Source organism: Triticum dicoccoides, chromosome 3B (assembly GCF_002162155.2).
Source record: "Triticum dicoccoides isolate Atlit2015 ecotype Zavitan chromosome 3B, WEW_v2.0, whole genome shotgun sequence".
NCBI classification, from domain to species: domain Eukaryota; kingdom Viridiplantae; phylum Streptophyta; class Magnoliopsida; order Poales; family Poaceae; genus Triticum; species Triticum dicoccoides.
The window spans coordinates 458,962,365-458,988,456 of NC_041385.1; the positions used below are offsets into that span (position 1 = coordinate 458,962,365).

Genomic DNA, 26,092 nt, shown 5'->3' on the forward strand with positions numbered 1-26,092 from the left:
TATATATATATATATATATATATATATATATATATATATATATATATATATATATAAGTAGCCTTAGTCACAGCACTATCTCAACCTCATATAAACACCCAAAAAGAATAATTAGGCTAAGTCACCATGTATGAGTATATATACATTTGGAGACCAACAATTTGAACTTTTGGACCCATGGTTATTACTCCATCATTTTAAAGTAGTATGGACACAAAGTAAGTGCCATAGTGACTTTGAGAGTGTTGGTTCTATTTAAGCATTATGTAAGGGAGAGAGTACTCATAAATTGAATGTCTCCCCCTAAGTATATGCCTACATCAAAACAAGACATTATGAAGATGCATGCATGAGTACGAGATTTCACATAATGTTGTCAAGCTCCAAGATACCAAGTTCACGCCTAAGTCGACAAAACCTTGCTTCATCCAATGGTTTGGTGAAAATATCTGCCAGTTGCAAATCTGTACCAATGTGATCAATGTGAATATCACCCTTCTCAACATGATCTCTCAAGAAGTGATACCTAATATCAATGTGCTTGGTGCGGAGATGATCCTTGGGGTTTTCAGCAATGTTGATGGCACTTTCATTATCGCACAGAAGAGGCACATTTCTATAGGTGATACCGTAATCCTTCAAAGTTTGCCTCATCCATAATAACTGAGTTGCACAACTGGCGGCAGCAATGTATTCAGCTTCTGCGGTAGAGAGGGCAATACAGTTTTGTTTCTTCGATGACCAACTTACCAAGGAGCGTCCAAGAAACTGACATGCACCGGAAGTGGACTTACGATCCACTTTGTCTCCGGCCCAATCCGCATCCGTGTACCCAATGAGATCAAACTTAGCATCCTTGGGATACCATAGACCCAACTTTGGGGTGTGAACAAGGTATCTAAGAATATGCTTAACCGCCTTATGATGACTTTCCCTAGGGGAAGCTTGAAATCTAGCACACATGCATACACTAAACATGATGTCTGGTCTAGATGCACAAAGATAAAGCAATGAACCAATCATAGAGCGGTATTTAGATGGGTCGAAAGGGATACCGTTTGTGTCTTCAGTGAGAGTTATTTTGGTTGGCATTGGTGTCTTACATGGACTAGCATCAGACATACCAAACTTCTCTAAGATATCCTTGAGGTATTTTGCTTGAGACAAGAAAATTCCTTCTTGAAATTGTTGAATTTGAAATCCGAGGAAGAACTTCAAATCCGCATTGAGTGACATTTCAAAATTCTTGGTCATTGCGTCCGCAAACTTCTTGCACAAATGAATGTTAGGAGAACCAAAAATGATATCATCTACATAGATTTGGCATAAGATCAAATCACCCTTATCCCTCTTAGTAAAAAGAGTGGGATTGATCACCCCTCTCACAAAACCATCACCGAGTAAAAACTTCTTAAGATGATCATACCAAGCACGAGGTGCTTGTTTGAGGCCATACAAAGCCTTATGAAGTTTATACACATAGTCTTTGTGATCGGGATCAACGAACCCAGGTGGTTGTGATACATATACTTCTTCTTGTAGAGGACCGTTAAGGAAAGCACTCTTCACATCCATTTGATGTAATGTAAAACCATTGGAAGCAGCATAAGCAAGTAAGATGCGAATGGATTCAAGACGGGCAACGGGGGCAAAGGTCTCACCAAAGTCCAAACCTTCAACTTGTGAGTACCCTTGTGCCACTAACCTTGCCTTGTTTCGGATGATCACACCATTCTCATCTTGTTTGTTCTTGAAAATCCATTTCGTTCCAATGACATTGTGCTCTTTTGGTGGCCTCTTGACTAGTGACCACACTTGGTTGCGTTCAAAGCTGTTCAACTCTTCTTGCATAGCAACTGACCAATCGTTGTCCATCAATGCATCTTGTACCTTGATGGGCTCAAAACTAGACACAAAAGAAAAGTGAGCACAAAAGTTGGTCAAATGTTTACGAGTGACCCTACCTTCCGATATGCCGGTGAGTATTTTGTCAACATCAACACGACCGGCCACTCGTGGCATGATAGAGGTAAGGGTTTCACGAGGTTCAACTTCATGTCCATCATCCACATCCTCAACATATGGATCATTAATGTGTGGAGGAAGATCTTCTTGTTCATATTGCATTTGTTGAGGTTCATCATCAATGATTGGATTTTCTTGTTCTTGTTCTTGAAGATTGTCATGAGGAGGAACTTGATCATCTTCTTCATCTTGGGCTAAGGGTATCGGTTGAACAATAGGAGCTTGTGGAGGTATGGATGTTGAAGTAGTTTGATGATGTGTGAGACTTCCATCTTCTTCTTCATCATCATGAGGTTCTTGTTCCATAGGAAGAAATGCACCAACACCCATGGTCAAAATGTCTTGAGAAGAATCTTCTTCACCTACATCACTTAGATCAACTTGCTCCCCATGGGAGCCATTAAATTCATCAAACACCACGTCACAAGTTTCTACAACACATCCATTGGATTTGTTGTAGACTCTGTAGGCGTGAGAGTTTGATCCATAGCCAACAAATATACCCTCAATCGTTTTGGATTGAAATTTTCCTAACCGTTCTCTTTTGTTGAGGATGAAACATTTGCACCCAAATACACGAAAGTACTTGACATTTGGTTTGTTTCCAGTTAGAAGCTCATATGGAGTCTTTTCCAATATAGTGTGGAGGAAGAGCCGGTTTGATGCATGGCATGCGGTGTTGACAGCTTCGGCCCAAAAACTATGTGGTGACTTGTATTCATCCAACATTGATCTTGCCATCTCCACAAGTGTGCGGTTCTTCCTTTCGGCTACACCATTCTGCTGTGGAGTGTATGGAGCTGAATATTGATGCTCAATCCCTTCATCACTAAGGAATTCTTCCAAGGTGTAGTTTTTGAACTCATATCCATTGTCACTTCTTATTGCCAAGATTTCTTTGTCAAACTTGCGTTGTGCTTGCTTGGCAAAGTCAATGAAAGTGATCTTTGTCTCGTCCTTGGACTTGAGGAAAAACACCCATGTATATCTTGAGTAATCATCAACAATGACAAGTCCATACTTTTTCCCACCAAGACTATCCCATGAAGGAGGCCCAAAAAGATCCACATGAAGGAGCTCCAAAGGCCTTGAAGTAGACATAATATTCTTGGGTGGGTGCTTTGATTGATGTTGCTTCCCGGCTATACATGCACTACACACACGATCTTTCTCAAAAGAGACATTTGTTAGTCCAAGGATGTGATTTCCCTTTAAGAGATCTTGAAGATTTCTCATGCCGACATGGGCTAGCCGGCGATGCCATAGCCACCCCTTGTCGGCCTTGGCCATTAGACAAGTTGCATGGAATGTGCTCTCTTTCAAGAAATCAACCGTGTAAAGGTAGCCATCCAACTCTCCAACAAAGGCCACTTCGAGAGTATCTCTCTTAAAGACTTTCACATCCGTTAGTCCAAATAGTGTATCATAACCAACAGATGCCAATTGACGAACAGAAAGTAAATGATATTTAAGGGATTGAACAAGCATGACATTTGCAAGAGACATGTCATTTGTGATGGCCACCTTTCCCAACCCAAGTACCTGTCCTTTTGATCCTCCACCAAACATAATGCTCATAAATGGTTGAATAGCTTCCATGAAATCGTAGAGCAATTTGCTATCTCCGGTCATATGATTGGTACATCCACTATCAATCACCCATTTTACTCCACCGGAGAAGGCAACCTACACAAAATTATTACTTGGTTAGAGGCACCCATCTTGCAATGGGACCTCTCAAGTTAGTCACAAGGGTCTTAGGGACCCAAATAGCATAAAACCGAAATGCATTTCGAGGACCAACAAACTTTGCATAAACTTCTCCATCCTTAGTCTTACGAAGTACATAGGATGGAGGCATGAACTCTTTTGTCTTTTTGGGAGTGGGCATGCCCCTTGTGGCGTTCCCACTAGCAACCTTACCTTTCTCCTTGTGTCCTTCTCGTACAAAAGTTTCTTTCAAAGGAGTGGTGCACTTTTGAGAGAATGTCTTATTCTTGCTTGTGCTTGGGTCAAACCCGAGTCCCTCTTTGGTGAACACTTCATTGTGTTGGCTCAACACCTCATTAAGGTTCTTTTGCCCTTGAGCACATGCCATGAGCCCTTTCTCAATTTGAGCCTTGAGAAAACGATTTTCCTCAAGAATAGATGCTAGATCACTACTAGAGTTAGTAGAACAAGCATCAACATTTATAATGGGAGATGAATAGGCCTTAGCTAGAGTTTCAAGATAAGTAAGTTTGAGCGTCTCAAAACTCTTTGTAAGAAGGGTGAGCTCTTCTTCCTTAGTCTTGAGGGACATGGATAGAAGCTCACAATCCTTAGAGAGAGAAGCATGAGACTTCACAAGCTTACTTTTATCATTCATCAACTCTTCACAAGAGCCAATAGCCTTTTTCAAGGAGGCAAGATCTTTAGTATGAACATCAATATTTGTGCCAATTTTTAAGCATAGTTCATCATTTCGTGTTTCCTCATATTGGACTTTCCGCTCAAGGATTTCACATTTTTCATTTTCCTCGGTGACGAGGGTTTCGAGTTCCTTAATGGTGATGGTGTGCTTACTCACCATCTCCATAAGCATGCGAAACATAGTGAGCTTCTTTCCTTTGAGGGAGCACATGAATTTATTAAGTTTAGCAAGCATAGGATCATTTATATCATCATCCTCATAACTATCCTCCGCATCAAGATACTCATCACTAGAAATAGGAGGAGTGAGAAGAGGAGGGTTTGATCGTGGGGTTACCTTGACCTTGTCAGGAGAGTTTTGATCCTCTCCATCTTCTACCACGGCCTTCGCCATGAGGCACTTGTGAGCGTTGCCCTTGTAATCCTTCATGTAGTTGTAGGTGACAACTTCACCACTCTTATTGACTAGCCTCAATGTGTTTTGCGAATCTTGAGCAACTCTGGCAACACCACTAACATCATCCGGATCAGATTCTTCTTGAGCAACCATTGCTTTCCCATCTCTCTTCTTGAGCTTGGAGTTCAAAGGATTTGGAAACTTCTTCTTAGGAAAGGTCCTGGGAAACCTTGGTCTATCTTCTCTCTTCTCATAAGGGCACTCATTTGAGAAGTGGTTGGTTTCCTCACAGTTGTAGCATTTTCTTACTTTCTTCTTTTGGAATCTTCCCTTGAATTTTCCCGCGCTAAACTTCTTGACAAAGAGAGCCATGTCTTCATATGACGGGCCCTCATCGGATTCAATCTCATCACCATCTTCATCATCATCATCATCATCTTCTTCTTCTTCACTTTGCTCATCTTCACATACATGCTTGGCCTTCAATGCAAGATTGACCTTTGATGATGGGGAACCATGCATGGCAAGATGTTTTGTGGCATTAGCCTTTGACTCTTCAAATAGTTGAAAGGTGGATATGATGTCATCTGTAGTCATTTCCTTGAAAGTATGGTGTTTTCTTATGTCCCACACCATTTGATGGTGATATGGAGCAAGAGCATGAAGCAATTTATCCACAAGGAATCTCTTATTCATGTTGAATCCATCTTGTGTCTTGTCACACTCACATGACTCAATATCGGCAGTGAGAGTCATGAGGCGCTCATGGAGTTGATTGGGGGTTTCACCTTTATCCATACAAAAGTTTTGCAATTGCCCCTTGGCAATTTCATATTGAGCACTTCGGAGGGTAGAGGTGCCAGTCTTGGATCGTATGATACTTTCCCATAGTTCCTTGGCACTTGTGATGTGTATGAACGGTCTCCTTTGCTTTTCATCCATGCCTCTCCTTATACACATGATAGCAGTGTCATTGAGGTTCTTGTCATATATTTCTCTTGGTGTGGGGTTCTTTGGATCAACCGCATGATAGCCATACTCCAAGATTTCCAGCATCTCGTCATTTCCATGTCGAAGATGATCCTGCATAGCAACTCTCCACAAGGCAAAATCGGAAGTGCCACTTAGTAAAGGAGGTTTGCCTTGAGGGTTATATCTTGGTTTCTCAACCTGAGGTCTTGCATAAAGCCAAGGAACACTGGCGTGTTCATTGCTAGGAGGTTGTTGACCAAGTGATGGAGTAGGCACAGTTGGCCTCAAAGCAGCACCACCCGAGAGTGGTGCAAGCACTGTGGACAACGTGGCTAATCTCATTTGGACCAAGGCCTCAAGAGAAGCATCATGCTCCTCTTTTTGTTTAGCAAGGGCCCGTTCTAGATCCTCCGACGTAAAGGTCTTGACTTTAGAGGAAGCCACACCTTTATCCTTAGGATCTACAACCAGGGGAGTCCCATCCGGGTTCATCTCGCTCTAGGGCGGTTAAGCCACAAGAATAGAGCACGAGGCTCTGATATCAATTGAAAGGATCGAGATGGACCTAGAGGGGGGGTGAATAGGTACAATTACAAATTTTAATTATTACTACGCAATTTTAGGCAATAGACGGAATATGAAGGTGAGCCTAACAATTGCTAGTAAGAGTAAAGTACTAGGCAAGTAACACAAGCATACAAGTGAGCAAGCACAATAAGATGTAAGTAAGAGCAATCACAACAAGTAACCACAAGTATAGAGTTAGGGTTAGGAATAACCGCAACTCTGGGAGACGAGGATGTATGCCGATGTTCACTTCCTTGGAGGGAAGCTAGTCACCGTTAGAGGGGCGGATGTTACCACGAAGGCACACCTACGCCACGAAGGCTCACCCTATTCTCCCTTTGAGACAACACCACGAAGGCGTTTCTCAACCACTAGTGGTAGACCTTGGGGTGGTCTCCAAACCCTCACAAACTTTCCGGGGGTAATCACAATCGTTGATTCCTCACCGAATGACTCCTACCGCCTAGGAGTCTCCAGCCTCCAAGAGTAACAAGATCCGAGGGGAAAGACTCAAGACTTGCTCAAACTTCGATTTGCTTTGGTCACAAGAAGGGGAGGAAGAAGATCTTTCTTTTGATTGGAACAACTCTTCGAAACTCTCAAGAATCAAGCCGGGATCTGGGATTTAGTGTGTGAGCAAGAGAGGGAAAGCACTGGTGTTCTTGAGGCGTGTTTGTGTGGAGTGTTCGGCCTTATCCCGAAGGGGTAAGGTGCTATTTATATCATGTCCAGAAAAGAGCCGTTCGGACACAAGTTGACCACCCCGGATGATCTGGGACACCATCCGGATGATCCGGACATTTGTCCGGATGATCTGCCAGAAGGCCCGGATGCAGGTGGTTGCAGCCTAGCTGCGAGCAGCCCGGACAGTCCGGAGGCAAGCCCGGATGATCCGGACAAGCCCCGGATGATCCGGATGGCTGGCCGGACGATCCGGCTACAACATATGGCTTCTGCGAAAAACGGGCACGGATATCCGGACGATCCGGAAGAGGATCCGGACGATCCGGGGAACAGCCCGGATGATCCGGAGGAATGTCCGGATGATCCGTCTTCAGCCATACCGTTCTGTGATGGAGAGCACCAATTATCCGGACGATCCGGTGCAGGGTCCGGCTGATCCGGGTGAGGCCCGGATGATCTGGGTATCCATCCGGATGATCCGGCTAGGAGAGGTGGTAGGTTTTGGCTAAGAGATATTGCTAGGCATTTTGGTCTATTGTGGTAGAATCGTTTATGAGACAAAATGTGAGCAAGTCTTGAACCTACACTTCGGATCCCCTCTTAATAGTGCGGGGTTCCTATTACTCAAGAAATATGAAAAGAGCACAATACTTCAACTTTGTTTGCTCCTTTCCTCATTGATAATTTGCTTGAGTAAAATCTCATATGATGTGATCATGATGCTCACTAAAGAAAACCAGAGGACAGACGGCCTGTGTATATACTTAGCAAACAAGGTTAGTCCCCTATATGTAGGTTTGTCATCAATATCAAAAATACTCTTTAAGAGCAAGATTGCACTTTCAGTTTTGCTCTGTCGTTGCCGAAAACATTGTAGGGGGTTGGCTGAAAAATCTTGAGAGACGTTTGTTATTATTGTATGTAATTAGCTAATTGCTGGAATGTATGATTTGGTCGTGCACTAAATTCCTCTGTTCTGGCTTAGCCTACACAAGTCGAAATCGGAATAGGTCCGAGCCCAACCGGACTATGAAAAAGGGCAAAAGATGAGACCGTAGAAGACCATGGTTGCGGCCATCAATAAATGCGGTCTGCATGGCTGTCAGGCGCACTGTACAACAAGTCTGAAGAACATATCAATACTCCATCTTATACCATCATACATTCAAATGACCAACGACTCAGATAATATGATCATATAGTAGTACGACCCATATGGAATTTTCGCTATGTTTACAACTTACCTACGATGTTCTATAACTGAAATCTCTATTTGTAAAAAAACAATGATATCTGCTGCTGTTGCATATGCTGCTTAACTTGCTTCTCACCTAGATTGAACTGAACGCATGAACACCTGGTGGAATTCGGTACTTTGGAGAGCTTCAAGATCACTGTTACTGGGGTAATGAGGTTAAGCTCTATGAACATCATGTAGATGCTGCCATGTTCTGACACAAAAGGCCACACTTCGACTACTACGTATACACTATCAATAAAACATATCCCAAGCCAGACCAGCGCACGGTAACCTAAAAAACAAACTATACCTTCCATATCACACAACACTCTACATTCATCTGAATTGCTTGCTTTCTCCTAACAAAATTTTCAGGTCCACTATATGAAAGAGAACCCGCTGCAGTACATTGATCCAGATGATCATACACTCATGGTCAAGCTCGCCGGTGGGCGTCTGCTCGCCGAGTGTCGTATTATGGTAGGAACTGGCAAGAGGGCCACTATCGCCACCAACTGGTTCGAGTTTCATCACCGTGCCAACATTTGTGAAGGAGACATCTGCGCTTTTCGTTTCAAGCTCACTGCAAACTGCCGCCTCACCGTGCACCACCTCTAGATGGACCATCGAAGCCTGTTGATGGGCCATCGAAACCTCTAGATGGTCCATCAAGGACAACGCAAGTCTACTATGAATGTAATCTAGCACTAGTACTCCTAATCAAGCTTTAAAATATCGATATCATGTTCGTATCGGTTTTGCTTTTACATATCGGGCGTCAAATATCGGGTGATATATCAGGCCATATGTAGATATATCGGAGAAAACATGTCCAATGTTTTTCATTATTCTTGTTTAACACCTTTATTTTTAGTAAAACTAAATGTATGATGTCAATGCTTTAACGTAACACTTTTAGATTCCTAGTTTATTAACTTGTTGATTAAGAAACTATTAAGGAAAGATTCACAAAATCCTTACTCTATGGGGCAAAGATTCACAAAATCCTTACTCTATGTGCAGGGGGCGCCATGATGTCAAGTCATTGGCAAAGATGCACACACAGATAATACCCCAAATGAACTAGCATGGCATATCTCTTAATCATTTCTAAACATGTACCCGCAGTCACATTCAAGTATTGCCCCTTATTTCACCAGTTTTGGTTCATTGGCCCTATTAAACCTACAAAAAAACTCACAAAACCACAAAAAAGAAACGGAGTGGGAAATAGGAAATGTAGTATTCAGTAATTTCAAGGAAAACCCGGAAATAGGAAACACGCATAATCAAGGAAAAATAACTCCAATCCACATCACACGCTGACCATATATAACACAAATCACATATATAACCAAGGATAAATTTGGTGTGCTAATCATGGTTTAATATTGAAAATATAACCAAGAAAATCCAGCAATAATAAGCATTCAGTTCCATTATAAAGATGTACATATGGGACTGATCCATGCTAAAATGTGTTGTCACTGGAATAATCACTCTACTGGAACTTCCACCATCAAGTTCTTTGAACATTTTCGTTGGTTAGCTTTAGGAACCTGCAAATCAAAAAAGAACAATGTAGTTACTATACAGTATCACATTTTAAACTATATGTAAGCACATATGCATGGTTCTCAATGAAATAGATGCAAACATAATATGCTCACACTGATTCCCTCCGTTCCATAATAAGTGTCATGGTTTTAGTTCAAATTTGACATAAATAAAATATTGTACTCTTTTATTCCTAGATGACCATGGCATGAAAGCCATCATTTGGCAAGAAAAGAATGTTAAACTGAAACCAGCTTGAAAAAAATAGTCCTCAAAGCTTTTCAATTGTATAAACACTATTCGAATTGTATAATGTTCAGAATAATATACACTAATGTCGGTTTCCCAGGAGTGGCAACCTTAAGATCAACACCCAAGATGCATATATATCTAATCAGCACAAGATCCATCATTAGCCCACGTGTGCATAGATGACTACACAACCCGATGCATATTTCCAAGAAAATTTACAGTACTGTGATGTGCATATAACAATTCAACAACATTTTGAGCTAGCTATAACAAGTAACAATCGATCAACTGACATACTACACCACTTAAATCAACAAAAGACAATCTCATCGTGGACTAGCCTACCAAAAGTATGAATGAAGAATATATTGCTGGATGGAAATATAGCCAACAAAGCTTATGAGTTTGTGTTCACGGTCTCCCCCAAGAAAGAAAATGGATGCCAACAAAGCTGTAGAGCATGCATTCACAAGAAAATGCAAGATAGCCCTCCAAGAAAAAACTACCATGAGTCCATGAGCATGAACTCATTTGAAGGTGTTGCTTTCTGTACCTTCCCTACTGTACTATCTGCCAACAAAGGGCCATTTTCTAACAGTACATTAGTAACTGATGATTTAACAGCACTACATCGATAACAATATCAATTGGCTTTGCTGCAATCACATCAAAATGAAACCACCTCTCTTTTTTCATAGGAACAATTCGATTTGGTCAATGTCACTGTCTTCTAGGCTAGGAGGGTGACATGAATGTTTCTGTACTTTTAGGTTTTGGACAAGTCTTGTGTCGTAAAAAATGGATAACCTATGTTCAAACTATCTTGATGTCTCGGGATAAACATCCCCTGTGCGCTGATCGGTCTCGGTCATCAAATACAAATTTTCTACGACACATGTGTTCAAGCTAGCTGTAGTGCAGGGTGCAATTGGTCAATAGTCTAATCAAAATCATGACTTGGCTGCCTTTTTGCGTTACATTTCTATATCAATATATTATATTCAGTTACGGTGTGTAGTGAGTAACAGTCTAGACAAAATACATAATTGAAGAGTTCATTGTGAGCCATAAAAAGGTACGAAAACAAAAAGAAGAATAGACACGTGAAAATTTACACAAAATAGAAGACTAGCACACAAACCTATCAGTGAAGCGCGGCATGCCGCCATGCACAAACCCGTGAGTTCACCTTGTCGGCTTTAGATAAGATTCCATGCGCCTTTGCACAAAGGAGAGATACTTTCGAAAGTAGCACGTACGGATGTAGTCACACCACGTCAGACGAAATGGACATATTCCATCCTGGAAAGAATAATACAGATCAGAGGGTACAATATATATTATAATGGAAGGAACAAAACAAGTAACTTGATTTACCTTTGCAGCCTTCTCAGGAATATGTACATCACAATTTCTTAGAACATGAAACTGTCGCTCTCCTTTTTGTATTAGCTTTTTATTGTCATCCTCTTCATTCTCCAACTTCTCTTTGTTCTCCTCTTTTCTCTTCTCCAGTTACAAAACCCCCAGTACCGAGTTATAACTGGCGACCTCAGTTAGGTAAGTGTTTTTTGTCATAGTGTCTACCCATGTTTCTATGTATGGGCACCCTGCGAAGAACTCTTCCAAATTTCCATTTGGATCGTCGCCATCTTTACCACATAACATAGGTTTTACATTTGTCATGTACTCGGTATGCAAAAGAACCAAGAGTTCTCTCCTCTCTTTTGCTGACAGCAAGGAGCAATCACCTTTCCCTGCTTCAAGATTGTGCAGAGGATCTGATAGCAAAAGATCAAGCATCTCACTTAAATCACTAGGGATGAGGTCTTCAGGGAAGCATCCACTTATTAACCCAACAACACACACTACATTGTCTTCTGCTTGATTTTCTTCAAACTGTACAAATTCCACCCCATAGAATTTGACTTTGGACCCTTTCAGAAAGATATGTTTGCGCCCTATTATCTTCATTTTGATACATTTGTCACGAGAGAAGAGCTTAACAAGGTATGCAAGGATGGATTTGATGATATACTTGGCAATGTTTCTCACAAACAAACACTCCTCGCCAGTTTTTGATCCAACAATATGTTTTATTTTCAATAACGGTTGCTCTGCAAGAAACTCCTCAAGGCTAACATTATAACCCTCAAATGCTGACAAATCATGACCATTCTCAATAAGGATCGTATAGTTTTCGTCATTCAAGTAGAGGGAATGAGGTGCTATGCAAGATCCCAATTCAGGTGACAAACTACAATATTGAATGGGACACACTTTAATCTGCAAATGAATTTTCATATAATATCATTAGCTAATAAACCAATATTCTACTAATATAGTGCATATTAGTTTTTTTAAGTCAAACTTGTAAATTTTGACCAAATTTATAGATAAATTATCAGCAACCAATATCAGGTCCAAATAGTGCTCTTTTTCAAAGTTCCTTTCACAACCAATTTTTGGTTTTTTGCAAACTTGTTTTGGGCACGCACATCATACATTCAGGCATCTTGTATGCCAAAAAAAATAGATCTAAAAAAATGCTATTTTATTTGATTTTACTTTTCACATCCAGGTGCCAAATCGCCACTCTTGGAAATGCACTTCTCTCTTCTAGATATAGATAATTTGTATATAAACTTGGCCAGAGTTTGTTAACATTGACTATTGTGAAAACCAATGCACACTATATTATGGGACAGAGAGAGTAACTATAGTAAATTACGTTACCTTATTTTGTGGAACAACATCTGAAGGTAGATATGGGACAGCAGTCTCTCCATGAATATCCACAAGCTTCAGGCAAAAATAAGGTCCAACCTGAATGTTTCAAACATTTAATAATGTTTAGGCATGAGCAGTGCATATCTTATAACTGTTAGGTACGAGTTAATGAAATTAACAAGGATGAGAATTTACACCTCTTTCAGATCCAATGGCTCGCCTTCGGCAATATTGGGGAAATCATTAATCTGGATGATATAGAATAAACTAATATTAGGAAAAACATAAACATGAATTCATATTCATACCGAAACAGAGCCAATCTTTCTGAAGTAGACTTATGGGTGTGTATTGGCATTCACAAAAATCTTTCTGAAGTAGACTTATGGGTATATTGGCAATCTCAAAAATCTTTCTGAAGTAGACTATGGGTGTAGTGGCATTTACAAAAATGTTAACACGACAAAAAACACTTTAAAGGTGGGCTGATTGGATACCTTTATATTTCTGAAGTAGACACAATCATCTATCCTTGTGAAGACATACATATTATCAGGAGCTTCAGATGTCTTGTGTTGAGGTGAAGAAAACACCTATGGAGTTTGACATAGCATTCAGGCATTCATACATGAAGTACATAAATAAAAAGATAAATAAACACTAACTACAACACATTCTTACCAGCTCCAAAGCATTCTTTACACCAGCCCATTTTTTATCACTACAGAAGTTTAATGAGAAAGCACAAGCTGCACGCTTAACTTTCACTTCTAACATTTCAGATACAAATGCTACAAAAGAAAATGAAAACATCATTAAATCATCAACAAAAAGTAAAAAATCACAATAATAATTTAAATATGTGTGGAGGAGCGTTCTCGCACTAATTCAGAACGATATGATGCAAGGCGTCTCGCATGACGTAAGGATACAACACGTCTACCCAGCTTATTCTAGAATAAACTGCCCCCTACCCAGCTTATTCTAGAAGCCCAACCAAAATTATCTTTTAGAAGACACCTAGTGAAGACTTGACTAGTAGGCTTCTAAAATGAAAATTTTGGTTGGGCTTCTAGAATAAGCTGGGTAGGGGGAGCTTATTCTGGAAGCCCAAAAAGGCCACCAAAAGTACTGGCCCTAAGGCATGCCCAGCGCAGACGAAACCATCAAAAGGTGCCCCATGTGGGTAGCAGGCACTGCCAGGGGCAAGCCCAATGCCGAGGGTTCCATCAAGGTTTTGTCCTATGCGGGTGCTGGGCACGCACTCGTGGGCGACCTGTTAAGAGGGACATCATCACCAAGGGCTACGCTCTATGTGAGGGTCGTCACACTCATGCCGCTTCACCCAACAAGGATTACTCGATATATGATATTGTGTCAGGATATTCAATTGGAATATTCCTTTAGGATTCCCTTAAAGCCCATAATATCCCTCACTGTATGTTGTAGATCAAGGGGCAAAACTGTAGTCTCACAACTCTACCCTCCATTTATTATCTAGGCTTGGTACTACGACAATATGTGGTGATATATATTTAAAAACAAACTTTAAAATCTATTGAATTTTACCTGGATTTACGAGGAACTGAGTAGAATTATTTGTCGATATATTAATTATCCAACAAAACATCTCCTTATCTCTTTGAACCCACTGCCACAAAAATAAGACTAATGTAAACACAATGAAATGGACATCACACAATATACAAATAAATAAACTTCATGATTACCTTAGTAAATTAAATTTTCAGATGAGTTTTATTCTTCTTACCTGAAAGAAAAGACATAAACCACATCTGGTTCGACTTATCAGATCTTTCACTCTGTTGGGATCACATTCATATGCCTTCCCATCACTCTTGTAAGGCAGAAGAAAGGTAATCGACCTGAGCAAATGTCCATACCTAACAAAAATATTTAATTTAGATTAATACGGATTGTTGCATGGTTGCATGGTTACAACACGCACATGGTTGATTCGTAGAATTTGAAAAAACATAGGGAAACTTAGGAGTAGAATAAGTTTGCAGGATTGCGTGTTTGATAGCACGAATAGGAAAAACACATGAAACCCTAATAGGCATACTCAGAAAAGTAGAACATATGCAAAGGTAAGATTAAATTAATACTATTCTACTAGTTAATACTATTTGCCTTGATCTTTGTGCATAATAAAACTCTAATTTGAGGCGAGTGGATTGTAAAATTCCTTGTTTTCTCCTATGAAGCTCAAACCCAAAAAAATAATCATATGATCCATTCCTTTGAATCAACATGGATAAATAGTGTAACCATAGGGAACTTCCTATTATTATGCTCTTCCTTCACTTCTCTATGAATCAAAGAGGCCCTACAAAAATAACCTGTGTGGCATGTCTGGAGCATAAGCAACAATAACAGTCGATGATGCACTCAACCGAATGTCCTCTGGCACCGGCTCTGGCTTCCACTTCTTTGCCACCGGCTCTGGCTTCCACTTCTTTGCCACAGGAGCAACCTCCGAACCATCCTGCCCGACCAGCACGGCGTGGCCTTTCCCCTCTTTTCTCTTCTTACCCATGAGCGGTTCACTGGATTCCCAGATCGATTCCCTCGATGATGCATTCGGTTCACTCACCGGATGTGTCTTCAGCTTCTTTGAAACAAGCACAACCTCAGGATCCTCTTCCCGGACCAGCCTATCCACGTCGCGCCTTTCCCCCATTTTGGTACCCGGCAGCTTCTTCCGCCTCTTGTTCAGCTTCTTTGAAACGAGCACAACCTCGGGATCCTCCTCCCGGACCAGCCTATCCACGTCGCGCCCTTCCCCCTTCTTGGTACCCGGCAGCTTCTTCCGCTTCTTGTTCACCTTCTTTGAAACAAGCGCAACCTCTGGATTCTCCTCATCCTTATCCCTAATGGAATTTTCCCCGGGGCTCAATTTGCCCTTCATCAGCTCTCGGAGTTTCCTCAACGACGACGGCGACGCCATTGGTGGTGGAGGAGGAGATGGAGGTGGCGCAGCTAGGGTTTAGATATTCCCATTTTTTGTTTTGGAAGAGGAGGCTAGGCCTGGATTGGACCGGAACTAATATAGAGCTCTTTACGTCAAAAAATTGCCCCCGTGCAAGAACCGGGCCAGCCCATTAAGCTACGTGAACCGAATGCACTTCCATTTCCCATTTCGACCACGAAACACTTTAGCGACCCGAACTGTAGCGTTTCAAAATGTAAACATTTTTCTAAAAAAAGAAAAAAAAATCAGATCTGAAACATTTTTTAAAACGCAAAGAATTTTTTAAAAACCTGAACCTTTTATGAAAGCACAAACATATTTTCAAATTTGTGAACAGTTTTTTAAAAAATGAACATTTCCTAATAATATGAATATTATTCCAAAATTGCAAATGTTTTTAATAAAATAAAAATAAAAAATAAAAAATAACTTTTTTAATAATTGATTTTAAAAAAAACATAAAGAGAAAAGGGAAAAGGAAAAGAAAGCCCCGATAATAGGAAAAAAGAACCCTCTAAAAGGTTCCGAAAACTGGGACCTGTAGTAGAACGTTAGCAATCTATAAGCGGGGCGGGCCATTTACATCGCTTCCATCCCCTCGATTGTGCGAAACGCCAACATTTTTTACACTGGATTTTGTTGAAAATATGCCCTAGAGGCGATAATATTTTAGTATGATTTATTTCCAAGTTTATAATTATTGTTAATATTCTGTGCTATAACTGTTATGGTACCTGAATATGCAATTCGGAGAAAACTATGAGCATGTCTAGAGTTAGAAACGGTAAAACAAGATTCCTAGTCTTGCCTCTAGGAATAGCTCAAAGTGTTGACTGTAGATTCTGCTTTCGTGATCATGGGCATGACCATAATGCCGACAACATTTGAGAGCATGACGTTGGTACAACACTCGTGTTGAATTGACCCAAGTTGTTTGTTATACTTGAAGATGAAATTGTCTAAAGTCTATAGTCCATAACAAGAGAGTTAACATTTGTATGACTCCTTAGATTATGAGAGTATCGAGTCACTCCATACCGGACGGTGCACTTTGGGGTTGTTCCAACGTCATCCGTAATAGGGTGATCACAATGGCAACTTATAGGTTCATCAAAAACATATGACAAGGGACTATATAGCCCGAGATTGGAATTCACTCCTTCGATGATGCCGTGGTATCCTTAGGACCCTATCGGTGTGACGGCATCCACCATCATATGGCCATACATAGCGTGATTGGATCACAGGGATGCCGGAACACGGGAATGAGAAAAGGAACAAAACCGCTAACAAGGAGACTAGTATAGCGAACATGTGTTGGTCTCACGGGGATACCGATATATCTCACCTCGGTTTTTGTAAAGTACTGTGAAGCAAAAGGTATAACATATTATAACAAAAGGTTCACTAGAAAATCGTTAATGTGAGAATAGGGGGGAATATTTGTTGGAAATATGCCCTAGGGGCAATAATAAAATAGTTATTATCATAATCCTCGTTCGTGATAAATGTTTACTATTTGTGCTAGAATTGCATTGATCGGAAACTTAAATACATGTGTGAACACATAAACTACACAATGTCCCTAGTAAGCCTCTACTAGACTAGCTCGTTGATCAAAGATGGTTAAGGTTTTCTAACCATAGACATGAGTTGTCATTTGATATCGGGATCACATCGTTAGGAGAATGATGTGATGGACAGACCTAACCATAAGCTTAGCATCACATCGTATCACTTAGTTATTTGCTACAACTTTCTTCATGTTAAGTATCTATTCCTTAGACCATGAGATCATGTCACTCCCGGATACTGGAAGAATACCTTGTGTGCTATCAAACGTCACTTCATAACTGGGTGATCATTGATACGTCCATTTTGCATCATGTTTACCTACTGTTATTTACTATGTTTTCATGCATAATATGTTGGGGAGCGCAGCAATTTCAAAAAAAATCCTATGATCACGCAAGATCTATCTATGTGATGCATAGCAACGAGAGGGGAGAGTGTTGTCTATGTACCCTCGTAGACTGAAAGCGGAAGCGTTTTATCAACGAGGTTGATGTAGTCGTACGTCTTCACGATCCGACCGATCTCAGCACCGAACGTACGGCACCTCCGTGTTCAGCACACATTCAGCTCGGTGACGTCCCTCGTACTCTTGATCCAGTTGAGGCCGAGGGAGAGTTCCGTCAGCACGACGGCGTGGCGACAATGATGATGAAGTTACCGGCGCAGGGCTTCGCCTAAGCACTACGACGATATGACCGAGGTGGAATACTATGGAGGGGGGCACCGCACACGGCTAAGAAATCAACTTGTGTGTCTATGGGGTGCCCCCTCCCCCGTATATAAAGGAGTGGAGGAGGGGAGGGCCGACCCTCTCTATGGCACGCCCAAGGGGGGAGTCCTATTCCCAGTAGGGGTAGGTTTCCCCCTTCCCTACTTGGAGTAGGAGAAGAAGGAAGAAGGAGAGAGGGAGAAGGAAAGGGGGGGGAGCCCCCTACCCCAATTCGGATTAGGCTTGGGGGGGCGCCCTCCACCTGGCCGCCTCCTCCTCTCTTCCACTAAGGCCTAATAAGGCCCATTGACACCACGCCACCATCATCATCCCAACGCCATTAACTTCCCCCTGGCACTCGCCGACGCCGGAGCTCGCCGCAGCGAGAACGGGCATGGTCTGGCCAACCCAACAGTGTGCGGCGCACTATGTTCGTCGCCACCCCAGTGTTCCTGTGCTCATCTCCATCCGTTCACAGTGCCCGCGTGAGCTGCGTCGCCTTCCCCTCGCTCTCTGATGTTGTTCGTCGCCGAGCGCAGCATCCAAGTGTCCTTCGGCGGAGCCCGATCCCCTCACTCCGCTCGGCTATAAATCTAGCCCCCCAGCCTCCTCGAGCATCCCCAGCTCCTCTCACACACTCCACAAACTCGTAGGTAGCCGTAGCCTGGCCGAGCAGGCCTCGGGGCGCCGTCCCCGAGCTCGAGCTTGCCGGTGATCCCCTTTGCCCGTCCACACTGCTCCAGCCCCCTCCCAAGCTCAGGCGACTCTTCCCGGGCCTCTGTCGTGCTTCAGTGGTGCCGTCCAACTCGGTTGGAGCCACTGGGGCGGCCCCTCGTCGCCGTCATCTCCAACTCCGGCGACCTCATCCCTTTCTCGCCGCTGGAGAAGCTCTTTCCGTCCCGTCCGACCATCCCTAGCTGTTCTACGGGTACGGGCACGTGCGCCTCTCTCTGCTCTTTCAATCCCTCTGTCACAACCCTAGATTGGCCTTGTTTGTCTTTGCACCTCATCATGTCATCATCATAGTTATGTTTATGAAATTTGAATTGAGGTTAGTTGAAACCCTCATAAATCATTTCAGAAATAATCAACATCAAAATCTCTTTAAAGAAGTCCAAGAAAATGTTCCTCTTAGTCTCTGAAAATATTGGCAAGAGGTAAAAGTCAAACCAATATTTTCGGTATCTCAGAAACATTTATTTTGGGCCTTTGAATTAATTCAATAACTATTTGCATTGGATATATATTTCTTATATAATTAATATATGTCCAATAATTCTGGAACATTTTATGTGGTTTGGTATATTTTAGTTCTAGCCACATAATTAATTTCAGCATTTTATCAAATGGTTTAGTATTTTTACTAAATCAAAACAAAACAGAACAAAATAGAAAACTGAAACAAAAAAAGAAAGAGGGAGAAAGAAAACCTCACCTGACTTACTACAGCCCACCTGGACGGCCTAGTCGGCCAGCCCAGCCACCTGGCCCAGCCCACCTCTTCCTGTCGTCTTCCTCCCCTCGCCCCGAAGCAGCTCGGTGGCGAGCGCTAGCGATGCCGTGGCCTCCTTCCTGCCTGCCTCACGCCCTCGAGGCCCTTCCAGCGCCACGGAGACGGCCACGCACCCCCCAGTCCCTCTCACTCTCTCCCCGAGCTCCTCTCCTCCTCTGGATCTCTTGCGCGCAACCACCGAGCGCTGTCGCCGCCGCCGACGAACACCACCGCGGCCATTGCCTCTCCCTCGCCTCTCCGTGCTGTCCAGAGGCTCCGCCTCGACGCCACAGAGCCCCAAGATGAAGCACGCGCTCGCGGGACGCCCGAACCGACGCCATCATCCTCATCCATGCCATCGGCCGCCGGAGATCCCCCTTGCCGCCCCGCTTGCTCCGACCCCTCCCCGAGCCCGCTGAGTGATCCGTTGAGATCGCTGTGAGCTCCATCACCATTCCCCTCCTCCTCGCGCTCATTTCCACACTCTAGCCGCCCTTTTCACCGGGGCCGTGAGCTCCTCGCCGCCGACAATGGCGCAGACGAGGCCAGAGCCATCGTAGCTCACTCCCGAGCATGGCAACGTGCTCCACACCTCACCAGGAGCCTAACACACACCCCAGCTCCCCCTCCCGTGCACTACAACGCCAAACCCGCAGGTGCCCGAACTCCGGCCGCCGCGGAAATGCTCGCCGCCGTCAACTCCGGCCATTCCAGTTGCTGCCGCCACCACCACTAGATGCGCGAGAGCTCCAGCAAGCCGTAGCAGCAAACTGCGCTCAAAACGGAGCCCCATAGCAAAATCCCGACTCCCTCTGCCGCGGATTTGGTCGCTGAGGGAGTCCTGGACTAGGGGGTGTCCGGATAGCCGGACTATCATCATCGGCCGAACTCCAAGACTATGAAGATACAAGATTGAAGACTTCGTCCCGTGTCCGGATGGGACTTTCCTTGACGTGGAAGGCAAGCTTTGCGATACGGATATGTAGATCTCCTACCATTGTAACCGACTCTGTGTAACCCTAGCCCTCTCCATGTCTATATAAACCGGAGGGTTTTAGTCCGTAGGACGAACAACCATTACAACAATCATACCATAGGCTAGCTTCTGGGGTTTAGCCTCCTTGATCTCGTGGTAGATCCACTCTTGTACTACCCATATCATCAATATTAATCAAGTAGGAGTAGGGTTTTACCTCCATCGAGAGGGCCCGAACCTGGGTAAAAACATCGTGTCCCTTGTCTCCTGTTACCATCCGCCTAGACGCACAGTTCGGGACCCCCTACCCGAGATCCGCCGGTTTTGACACCGACATTGGTGCTTTCATTGAGAGTTCCTCTGTGTCGTCACCGATAGGCTTGATGGCTTCTTCGATCGACGACAACGCAGTCCAGGGTGAGAATTTTCTCCCCGGACAGATCTTCGTGTTCGGCGGCTTTGCACTGCGGGCCAATTCGCTTGGCCATCTGGAGCAGATCGAAAGCTACGCCCCTGGCCATCAGGTCAGATTTGGAAGCCTAAACTTCACGGCTGACATCCGCGGAGACTTGATCTTCGATGGATTCGAGCCACAGCCGAGCATGCCGCACTGTCGCGATGGGCATGATTTAGCTCTGCTGCCGGACAGTACCTTGGAGGCCGCACACGAGTCCGCTCTGACCTATAGTTCGGAGTCGACCGCGCAGATCGAGGACAGGTGGTTGGACACCACCTCGGGGGCCGCAATCTCTATGGCGATGGAGCCAAACACTGACCCTGTCCCTGGCAAAGCTCGTGACTCCGAGGTGCCGGACTCCTTGCCGGACTACGAGCCTCCCGCGCCCCTGCCAACTGAATCTGGTTGGGCGCCGATCATGGAGTTCACCGCCGCGGACATCTTTCAGCACTCACCCTTTGGCGACATCTTGAATTCGCTAAAGCACCTCTCGTTATCAGGAGAGCCCTGGCCGGACTGCGGTCAGGATGGTTGGAATGTGGACGACGAAGAAATTCAGAGCCCACCCACCACCCACTTTATAGCCACTGTCGACGATCTAACCGACATGCTAGACTACGACATCGAAGACATCGACGGTATGGACGACGATGCCGAAGACGACCAAGAACCAGCGCCTACGGGGCACTAGAAGGAAACTTCAACTCATGATGTATATATGGTGGACACCCCAAAAGGAAGCGATAACGAGGAACAACGGGACGCGGCAAAGGATAATTCCGCCGAAAAACAACCAAAACGGCGACGTATGCGCCGCCCTAAGTCCCGCCTCGACAACAACAGCACTCCTAATGACCCAGCAATAGAGCAGGGCAAACCAGTGGGCGACAAACATGCAACCAAGCAACCATCCGAACAGGACGAATCGGATAATCAATCTATGCCCGGCGAAAACAACAGTCCAGACGATCTCACGCCGGACACACCACCGGAGCATAAGAACCTTCACAAAAGACTTGTCGCCACTGCAAGAAGTCTGAAGAAGGAAAAATGGAAGCTCAAAACTGCGGAAGACATACTCAGAATAAGGTGGAGCAAAGTACTCAAGACCGCGGACAAATATGGCAATGGCCACCAAACAAAGAGCTACCCGAAGCACAAGCTGCTGCCAGAATTCGACGAGGAGGCCATAGAGCCCCCACAGTCAAAAAGCAAAGAGGCCGCCTGGCCGGATAGACGACCAGATGACAGGCCAAAAGCGACAAGCGGTGCCGCACACAAGCCGACACATGATCCTTGTAAACAGATGGCCCGGTCAGGTCCATTTATGGGCCAAAAAAGAGGGGCCCAGGAAGCAACACAACACGCCGAGTGTTTGAAGACAACGACACACCCAAATACAGGGGCGCCGCACACCCACTATGTTTCACCGATGAGGTGCTGGATCATGAATTTCCAGCGGGGTTCAAACCCGTAAACATAGAGGCATACTACGGAATAACAGACCCTGGAGTCTGGATTGAGGATTATATCCTACACATACATATGGCTAGAGGAGACGATCTCCATGCCATAAAATATTTACCCCTCAAGCTCAAAGGGCCAGCCCGGCATTGGCTCAAAAGCCTCCTAGAAAATACCATTGGAAGTTGGGAAGAGCTCGAGGACGCGTTTAGAGCAAATTTTCAAGGGACTTATGTCCGCCCTCCGGATGCAGACGATTTAAGTCGCATAACTCAACAGCCCGGAGAGTCAGCGCGCAAATTCTGGAACAGGTTTCTTACCAAAAAGAACCAAATAGTCGACTGTCCGGACACCGAAGCCTTAGCAGCTTTTAAACATAATGTCCGAGACGAATGGCTCGCCAGACACCTCGGCCAAGAGAAGTCGAGAACAATGGCCGCGCTAACAAGCCTCATGACCCGCTTTTGCGCGGGGGAAGACAGCTGGCTAGCAAGATGCAGCACCAGCGACCCAAGTACATCCGAGATCAGAGATGGAAACGGAAAATCACGGCGCAGAAAGGATCAGCGCCGAAATAAAGAAAAAAGCCCAAAGAACACGGCGGTTAACGCCGGATTCAAAAGCTCGCGGCTGAACAACAAAACACTGCCTCTTAAGGACAACAGTGAGGAGCTATCCAACTTAAACAAAATTTTGGATCGGATATGTCAAATCCACAGTACCTCCAGAAGGCCTGCAAACCACACCCATCGAGATTGTTGGGTCTTCAAATAGTCCGGCCGACTCAACACCGAACACAAGGGGCTCGATGCGCCAAGCGAGGATGACGATGAACCCCACCAGCAGAGCACCGGAAAACAAAAGACCTTCCCACAAGAAGTCAAAACAGTAAACTCACTTCATGTGATAATACGGAACAATAGTACGGCACCCGCTAAAGCACGTGTTGCACAGTCCACCCCAGCGGAACCCCGAGATTGGATGTTAAAACCAATTAATTTCGACCACCTGGACTATTCCAGAAGTATTCGAAACGCAGGATGGACTGCTCTGATATTGGATCCTATAATCGACTGACTACAATTTACACAAGTCCTAATGGATGGGGGCAGCGATTTAAACCTGCTATATCCGGACACAATCCGCAAGTTGGGGGTAGACCTTACCAAAATTCGACATAGCCGCACTCCCTTTAAAGGAGTGACGCCAGGCCCTCACGCCAAGTGCACGGGCTCCTTACTACTAGAAGTTGTGTTCGGGTCACCCGACAACTTCCAATGCGAAAAGCTAATCTTTCATGTCGCCCCATTCAAAAGTAGCCATCAAGCACTATTGGGACGTGAAGCTTTTGTCCTCTTTAACGCAATACCACATTACGCGTCTCTTACACTTAAAATACCTGGTCCACGCGGCATCATCTCATTAAAAGGTCGTTCAAGACCCCGAACACGGCTAGACGAGTCCGGCATAAATAAGCTAGGGGCTCCCTAGCCGCACACCCCTTCACAAGGGGCTGTGCGTATGAGCAATAAGGAGCCAATAAAAGCTCAACCTTATTTATTCATGCTTTGTTTTAAATACATTTTTGACACGATTTCTTTTCAAAACTAAGCTCCTCTCTTTTACAGATGAACAGCGTGTTACACCCGTCCAGGATACAGCACAACAGAGACACAGGCGCGGACGTGCAGTAGGGACCCGTTGCAAGGATTCTTTTCAGATTAAGACCCTGCGTAAACCTTTTTTACTATCTCTTGTTGCTACATATCCCCTGGTTTCTCATTATAACCAGAGAGGAGGCTGACATTTTGACATCGGCCGCGTCAGAGGACCTTGCGTGTACCTGGACACTAGGGGCTTAGGGCATTGTTCTGCCCGTTATCATAAAGACCGAATACCTTAGGGAGTGTTTGGCGTCTCGAGTTAGGCCTTATATGCATCAGCTCCGAATCATGTCTTTGGTCAAATGTTGGGTTTGCCCGGCTCCTGTGTTTTGCTGCCTTACGTTCCGTATCATCGGCTAACGCAGCACCAGGAGAACTACTGTGATTGTGCCCCGGTTCGGCCGGGCGAGCACCTCAGTAGAGAAAGCCGAAAACTGACTGTCATGATACAGCGAGAGACTGGTCAACCACTCGATCGACTACCGGAATGTTTAGAATTCCTCCGCTTTGACGAAGGACCGTTTCCCGGTCAGGCACATACGCGCACCGAATTTGGAGAGCGCGGTGCCCCTAGGGGCTATATCGTAGCCCCACCCTCGAACTCCTATGGCTAAGTGAAAGTGATAAAGCATTATAGTCCGGTTGCCTCGTTTGCTATGCTACCACCTCCTTCACAGGACCGAGACGTCGGATTAAGTGTGAAAATGCGATATTTTTGCAAACACCCCCGCACCTTGTGCGTGGGGGCTGAAGCCGACGACTGCCATCTTTCAGGTTATACACACGTATACATAAACGGCCGCACAGGAGATATTTCAATACTTGAACGCACAAGTACAAAAAGCGCTTATATTATACACATTGTTTTACAAACCATAAAGTTCATTTGAACCTGACATTTTTTGAGCACTGCGACTCTATTACACGAGCACCACGCAGAACTTCCCCAAAATAGTGCTCGGTGTCTAACCGGCTTTCGTCCGAACCCTGGGTCGCAACAGCGGTGGCATCCATCTCCGTCCAGTATGTCTTCACATGGGCGAGGGCCATCCGTGCACCCTCTATGCAGGCCGACCGCTTCATCGCCTTGATATGCGGCACCGCCCCAAGGAATTGCTGCAATAAGACAAAATAACTCTTTGGCTTCGTCCTATCCGGCCAGACATGAGCCACGATATCCGTCATGGCAAGTCCGGACAATCTATTAAGCTCAGCCCACTCAGCTAACCGATCGGTCAGTGGAAGTGAACGCTCCGGACTATGGAATTGAGACCAAAAAAGCTCTTCCGTCTCGTGATCCTTTTGACTTCGGAAGTGCACAACAGCATCTGCCGCACTCGCCACTAAGTCCATATAAGGATCCTCCGGACCCCACAGCTGGCCAAGCTGAGCGTACTTCGGATCCGTAAACCTCCTGCGCAGCAGAAAGGGCTTGCCAGCCACAATATCTCCGGCCTGGCGCAACTCCTCCTTTATAGCCCGCATTGCAGAACGGGCATCCTTGGCTTCGGCGGTGGCCTTCACCAGGTCTTCCTGCTCCGCTCGGCGTTCTTTTTCAAGAACCTCATAGCGGTCGGTAGCATCTTTCAACTTCACGGCCATTTCGGCCATCTCCTCCCTGCTTCGGCAGTGAGCAGCCCTTTCGGCTTCTAGCTCTTCGGCCGCCCTTAAGGCAGCTGCATCACTCCTTCTGGCCTGCTCCTTGGCTCGAGCAAGTTCGGCCCGAAGGCTCTCCACAGCAGCGGCACCATCTGCATTTAGAACACATGTTGTAAGGAGTGGGCTTCAACTCCCTTACTAGGTGACCACAAAAAAAAACTTACCTTGCGACTCGTCAAGTCGCTTGTTGACTAGCGCGATGTCCGCATCCGCAACGTCGAGTTGCCGCTTTAGTTCAGCAACTCCATCAGTTCGGCTGGCCCCC

At 44.6% G+C, this 26,092-nt stretch overlaps 1 protein-coding gene across 1 annotated transcript; it reads right to left on the bottom strand.

Annotated features, from left to right (window-relative positions):
- Window positions 1–11,266: 11,266 nt before the first annotated feature.
- LOC119276512 lies at window positions 11,267–15,866 on the bottom strand. Its single transcript, XM_037557586.1, has 9 exons — window positions 15,200–15,866; window positions 14,608–14,740; window positions 14,406–14,487; window positions 13,518–13,627; window positions 13,334–13,429; window positions 13,034–13,084; window positions 12,843–12,932; window positions 11,484–12,392; window positions 11,267–11,408 (listed from the first exon to the last, which is right to left on the bottom strand). The coding sequence occupies exons 1-8, from the start codon at window positions 15,805–15,807 to the stop codon at window positions 11,622–11,624; spliced, it is 1,941 nt and encodes a 646-aa protein (XP_037413483.1). The 5' UTR covers window positions 15,808–15,866; the 3' UTR covers window positions 11,267–11,408; window positions 11,484–11,621.
- Window positions 15,867–26,092: the final 10,226 nt, after the last annotated feature.